The 6,626-nt window shown below is 40.0% G+C and overlaps 1 protein-coding gene across 5 annotated transcripts in view; it reads right to left on the reverse strand.

Annotated features, from left to right (window-relative positions):
• Positions 1-6,626, reverse strand: part of U2SURP (U2 snRNP associated SURP domain containing) — a 104,770-nt gene that overhangs the window by 88,266 nt on the left and 9,878 nt on the right. For all 5 annotated transcript variants that reach the window (XM_019503555.1, XM_019503554.1, XM_019503552.1 and 2 more), the window contains exon 2: positions 3,014-3,061. In XM_019503555.1, the coding sequence (XP_019359100.1) occupies positions 3,014-3,061 (48 nt within the window). The remainder of the gene's footprint in view (positions 1-3,013; positions 3,062-6,626) is intronic.

Genomic DNA, 6,626 nt, shown 5'->3' on the forward strand with positions numbered 1-6,626 from the left:
CTCAGTTGCAGTGCCAGATCCTTTCGATGGTTCTCTGCCTAACTCAATCATACGCTCAATTTTGACAATGGTCTTTTATCCCACCTTTCCCAAGACTCCCCCTTCTCCATCAAATATTTCCACGCACTGTTCCTCTGATTTTGCTCTCTTCCCCTACTCTCTCATTCCAATTTCTGTATTTCAAATCTGATCTATAGCTTCCCTCCCTCCCTCCCTTTCACTTCTGGCTCCTGGCCCAGGGGGCAGAGCAGTGCAGCCCAAGGCACCAGGGGAGTCCATGGAGGAGCTGAGGCAGGGACCACCCGCACACACAGTGGTGGGAAGAGCTGCTGCCCACATGAGGTGCAGAGGGTCACCCATGTACACCGTGTGCAAGTTTGTGCATCGGGGGTTCTGCCGACCCAATGCAACAGATGCCTGAAGATGCAGTGCAATGGTGTGTATGGGGTGTGGCAGCTTGTGCACGGGGTTCAGTTGGACGTGGTTGCAACCCAAGGGCCTGTGGCTTGCACTAGTGCAGCCCCAGCTGCTTAAATATTAGACGGCCCTGGTTTAATCATCACTCCATGTTAATCCCTTAAGAAACACCACCAATTTCTGAAAGGAGCTGAAGCAAACTCTCTTTGCCAGAAGACTAGCTGCGCAATCTGAGCCAGCTCTGAAAAAAAATTACATGGAAATAAATTTGAAAGTGTGCTCAATGAACTGCGTGTACCCTTTAGCCGAAGCAGATGATAATATGTTTTTGAGTTTTTGGCCCAAGCCATATTAAAACTTAACTCCATAATTTCTTTCTCCTCTTCTTGTATTTTAATTTCCATCCTCAAGGCCATCAACAAAAGGAGAAAGATCACTGAGCACAATTGTGTTTTTAAAACATTTGTCTATAGGTTTATTCTTAGACAGACATATAATGCTTGCAGATAGAATAACTGGATAGGTGAATGAATTAGAGCATAATTGCTACTTCAATTTCAGATGCATAAAATGGCTCAACATAGAATCTACAGACCTAGATTTCTGACTTAGAGTGAAATCTCTAAAATCATCTGTTATACCACTAAGTTGCTGTGCTTTTGTGGACTTTATAATAGCTGACAGTTATAAAGCTATTACAACCTAAGATCAAACTCAATACAAGTCTTTCTGGCTCATGCATTAAAAAAGGGTTCTGCCATCAGAACTTGAAAATTGTTGTTGATTCACAAGCAATTCAGCAACTGATAATAGAATGTTACATTGATACACTAAACTGAAATCCTGAAAAAAGCCATGTGCAAATGGACCTTTGTTTAATGTTTTAGAGCTCTGTACTGCTCTTGCTGATCATTTTTGTTTTAATTCATGGACAGATATGCATTTGAAGTTCTTCAAATTCAGTTTCCTTCAGCACTGTGCAAACATGCCGCTGAATAGCTTAACTTTGGCCAGTTGAAGTACTCTTTTGCTAGCAGAGCTGCGTCCACACTGGGACTTTTGCTGACAATTACATTTCTTATAAACTGTGATCATTTTGTGCACCTAGACAATATAGCAATGTAGACAGAGCCTTACATCTAATTTGTGCGTCTGTATGAAAAGCGTGTGGCAACAGAAGGCAGCATTTGTTAAACTAATGTAGAGTAGGCTGGAGTCTACATATAACGTATTGTCCCTGTTTTTGGGAAGTTGTCCTTTTTCTGTTCCTCTCAGTCACTGGAACAGAGATGCTTGCAGATGCTTGCATAGTAGTGTTTTTGAGATGAAACATGTCCCTGGTAGCACTTCAAAATGGCTGTGAAGGTACATGGTGGTACTGCTCTCCAATCAGGTACTTGAGACTAGCAGAGTACACAGGAGAGTAACCACCAGCTGTCTGCCCTGCTCTCCCCACTTCTCCCTCACTATGGGGGGGGGGGGGAAGGGAATAACGGAGCACCGCAAGATGCCAGAGCACTGCTAGAGGACTTGGAGGTTTCAGGAAATGCTTCAAAATGAAGTGCTTCAAAGATGTTCCTCTTTTTTCAAGGGTCACTGTTTAAGCGTTTCTTCAGATATGAAGATTTGCACTGGCTGTAGCGCTTCAAAGGTACTTGGAGCACTTCAAGCAGAGCATCTGTTCATGGCCTCAATGTACCAAGAATGTGACACAGAAGAAAACCTCAAGGAAAGGCAATAAAGCAAGAAATCTAGCCAATCAGTTTTAGAAAGTCTGTTGTGCTAGCAAAAAAGGTAATGTTTAAAAGAGAAAGCAGTTCTAATTTATCTTGAGAAACTAACTTTACACACACGATATCACTTTAAACAGAGGTTCCCAACCACTGTGCTGTGGCCCAGTACCAGGCTGAGAAGTGTTGGCTGCTGGGTCATGGCACAAGCCCTCCACTCAGACCCCCATCTGTCTGCCCGGGCAAGCGGCTTCCACTGCCAGCAGTTACATGCAGGGTTAAAGCTGGGCAGTGGGGCAGCCCCAGGAGGAAGGCAGCCACTCTGTGCGCCCTGTGCCGGTTCACAGTATAAAAAAGGTTGGGCACCACTGACTGTAAGGATCATCGATTCTAAACAAATTGAGCTACGCTTAGTTTAAACAGTTTCTTCAGTGTAACAATAAATGTTCTATCCTCACAACTGTTTTTTCCTGCTCAAATACCTGTTCCCATTGCAAAGAATATTCAGCAAAGATTATTATACTGGCAGTTATGAAAGAAAAGATCTTGCGCTAAGCTTGTTTTGTGGGCTGTAACTAAGGGAAAGCAAAACTCTACAGTGCCACTGAACTATAATTGTTATAAAGAATGAGTTTTTAAAAGTTTAAGTGCTAAACTGAGGCGCACTGTCTCGCTACAAGACATAACCTATTTATGTTAAAAACATGTGACATGGGAGACTGACAAGCCAAAAGGTAAAATAATTCTGTAAACCATTTCCTAATAAATACCAACAAGTGACATGTATTACCCACCAATGACAGCTAGCTGTGGCAAAATAAGTATTCTTTTAATGAGACACCTATATTCTGATCTTTCAGACTTACATGTGTATCTGCAGATCCAGTGGTATGTACCGCCTCTGGTGCTCTGACCTGTAGGCGAAAGAAAAATAGTCATTCAACATACAGGAGGCATTTACTGATAAGCAAAAAAAAAAAAAAAAAACTTTCCCTGTCAACTGCAGTTTTGGAATTTTCATTTCAGTGTCCATCATCATTATTCCTAAAATCATCCCTGCCCTCAGATATTTAAGATTAAAACCCTGAGCAGTACAACATACTTACAGAATGTCACTTTTAGGGCAAGGCAGACAAGGATCCAGAGCAGTCAATGTTTTGCGTTCACCATAAACACCCAAATTCTGCCCCTTTGATTTCACAGTGTCATTATCCCTTTCACCAGAATGCTATACTGAACCTGCTTACATCCTGACTGTCCATTAAATGGTACATTATTTGTTTTATATTTGTCTTTGGTAAATATCTTATTAGTTCCTAGCTATCAGCATACTGTATTTAAAAACTGGAAGGAGGCAATATTAAAGGAGGACCTATCGTGAACTTAAATCCTTACTACTGAGATGTATATTAGTTGACAATAATTAGCATCCTAGTATAGCCCAGTAAATAAACAAAGTCTTTCTTCTATTAAATTGAATATATGAGAGTTCTGGGCCTATACCTTGCAAGAATTATACATATTCAATAGTAATTTTTTTAAAACTTACTATATATAACAGTGTGGAAATATGTGCAACTGCATCAATGCTGCTTCAGAGAAAATATGACAATGTACTTGGTTAATTCTTTGTTGAATATCAAACATGCTACAGCACACAGAATTTGAAACACAAGTACAGTACAATGTTTTCCAAAGCATAGGTTTCCCTGCTTTATGCCATTACTGCACTATTCTCTAGAAAAACAGCTCTTTTTGGGGTATGAATAGAATGAAAGGGATAAATTTGTCTTTCAAGACTCAATACAAGTAGTAACTTTCAGAGTATATTTTGTGTTGTGGATATCAACTAGTGAAAGACCTACAAGACATTTCACACATATGCAGTATTCATCACGCAGTAACAAATGCTCAGTCACTACCACCTAGGGCTCACTAAATAATATGAGTGCTTCAACTGTCATGGCCCAGTTTCATTCCTTGGAAACCCCATGGCTTCAAGGTACGTAAAAGAACTGCTCTTAGGTTATATAAGCCACTTTATAGACCAAGTCAAGCACAGATCAACCAACAGAATCACAGAGTCACAACTGGTTCCCTCCGGTCTCTTGTGACAACACAGTCCCAAAAACCTATTATTTCAGACAGCGGAAATCAACAAGAAAAATATGTATTCCAGTTGCTTGTTTTTGGCATCCATATGATTGAATTATATTAATTTTATTACTGAAGTTCTGAGGGTGAGATTTATTACTTAAGAACAGAAGATTTTAAACTATTTTTCTACAGATCTAACATTTAATGCTTTCAGATAGAATGACTGGACAGGCAAGTGAACTGAAACATTGCATTGCTTTTTTCATTTCAGATGTGAAAAGTGGCTCAACATGAAAGAATCTGCAGGCCCAGATTACTTGACTGAGAGTAAAATCTCTAAAACAGATTAGTTTAAATATTGCAAATTGCTGTGCTACTTCTGGAATTTATCTGAATTATCTTTTTCCTTTTCTCTCTAAACTTTCTATGGATATATGTGTATGTAACACAACAAATATTCAACTAAACTCAAGTGTTGGTGATATAGTAGTTAAATATCAAAATGTATTTTCACCTAGAATATGGTTTAAATATAGATTTCTCAGGCCCCTGTACAAAGGAAAAGGAAGCCATATTAAAATATATAGAACAGAATATTACCTTGAGGCTGCTTCATCTACAGCTAACACATCCCCTTTGGAATACAGAAAACAGGCTTTACAGGCCTCAGCCTACCTCTCATTCAATAAATATTTGTATCTATAGGAAATTTAATATTAAATGTTATAGCAAACCATAACCTGCCTAGTAATAACTCTCCTGTTATTAAAAAGTGGCACACAATTCAGCCTCACACTGAAATATCAAACCAGCTGGACTCCAACATTAGCGTTTAAGCCTTTCTGGAATAAATGTAGTATCTTTCGTCATCACTTTCAATCTACTGTAGTGAAAAGATCACAAACTTCAGTGGTTTAACAGTAAAGCAAAAGGGAGTTTGCCAAGTTGCCTTTTTAAACAAGTAATCAAAATGAATGTGCCCTAGTAGCTTTGAACAGAAATCCCACTCGTCTAGAAATACCATGCAAAGAAAAAATTGCCACTATGTGCAGACAGTTCTTACCCAACTCCTGGTAACATGTTATTAAAGTTTAACTTTTATTTTAGATTTGAACAGACAACATCTACAATGTGCAGAGGCATATTACTCTTAACTAATCATTATATTTGATTTTACTGTAAATCATGTATAAGTTAATCAGTGTACACAGAAGAAAAACACATGCAAATCAGCTGGTACACAAATAGCCTCATCTTAAGTAAGGACCCCATTTATTACAGGAAAAAAATCCCTTGTTAAAATTTCAAATAGTTGACATTCTTTTCTCAGACAGCAAGATAATGACATTTATTTGATCATAATAAGAAATACTTAGACATCACAGAACAAAAAAAAAAAAGGTATACACACACACACACACATATAAGTTTGTGATCTTTTCACTACAGTAGATTTTGCATTAAGCAGCAGTAGCTCATGGGGCACCATCACTGCCGGGGGGTGGGGAGGGGGTGTAAAATATAAAATGCCTAACTTCCAGAAAATTCCAACACTAATGGTGCCCCATGAGTGCTGGTTAATGCAAAATGCACATGTAAAATAATTTTTAAGTCAAAATAAAGGTATACATAGAGATTATCCAGTTTTCTTATTTGTTTTATGAATTTCTTCATCATTACCCACTGAGCATTAGCACTTTTCCTGTTCTCTGATGATGTGATACTAAGAAAACATAACTCGGACACGGAATAACAAGAGCAGTATAGATGAACAGGCATGGAAAAAGTTTTGCTAAGAATACATCTAATTTTCAATCAACTGTATACATTTGCCAAGACACTACCACTTACATCTAGGTACACTACTAAACTTTAAGGAAACTATCTACATTTTTACCATCACCAAATCCTTTCCAAAGTAAGGGCCAACACTGCTTGAAGTAGGGTTGCACCAATAAAGATGTTTTTGGGCTGATACTGATGGCCAATTATTAACAAGCCATATGGGCCGATACCAATCCAACTGCCTATATGCAGGCCAGCAGCAGCTTGGAGAGCAGTGTCCAGCTAGTAAGTCTGCTGGGGGATGGGGGAAACGGGCAGGGGGAGAAAGCAGATGGTGGTCCCCTTTGGAGAGGGAGGGAGTGGGGCTAGGACAGGGGCATGCACTGCCCAGCCGAGGTGGGGCACGGAGCCACAAGAGGCTCATTCAGGGGGCATGGAGAGGGGGAAGCAGATCCCACTGCTACATACACCCCCAAGGGAGCCATGGGCTGCACGTGCCCCTCAAATCTGCATGAGGCAAGGGTGAACTGCCGCTGCAGGCTGGGGCCCGTGGTAGCACCAGGCTCTTCCCAGCTGGGGGTTGGGCCAGAGCTGCAC

The sequence above is a fragment of the Gavialis gangeticus genome, unplaced genomic scaffold (assembly GCF_001723915.1).
Source record: "Gavialis gangeticus isolate Ggan-Ray unplaced genomic scaffold, GavGan_comp1, whole genome shotgun sequence".
NCBI classification, from domain to species: Eukaryota; Metazoa; Chordata; order Crocodylia; family Gavialidae; genus Gavialis; species Gavialis gangeticus.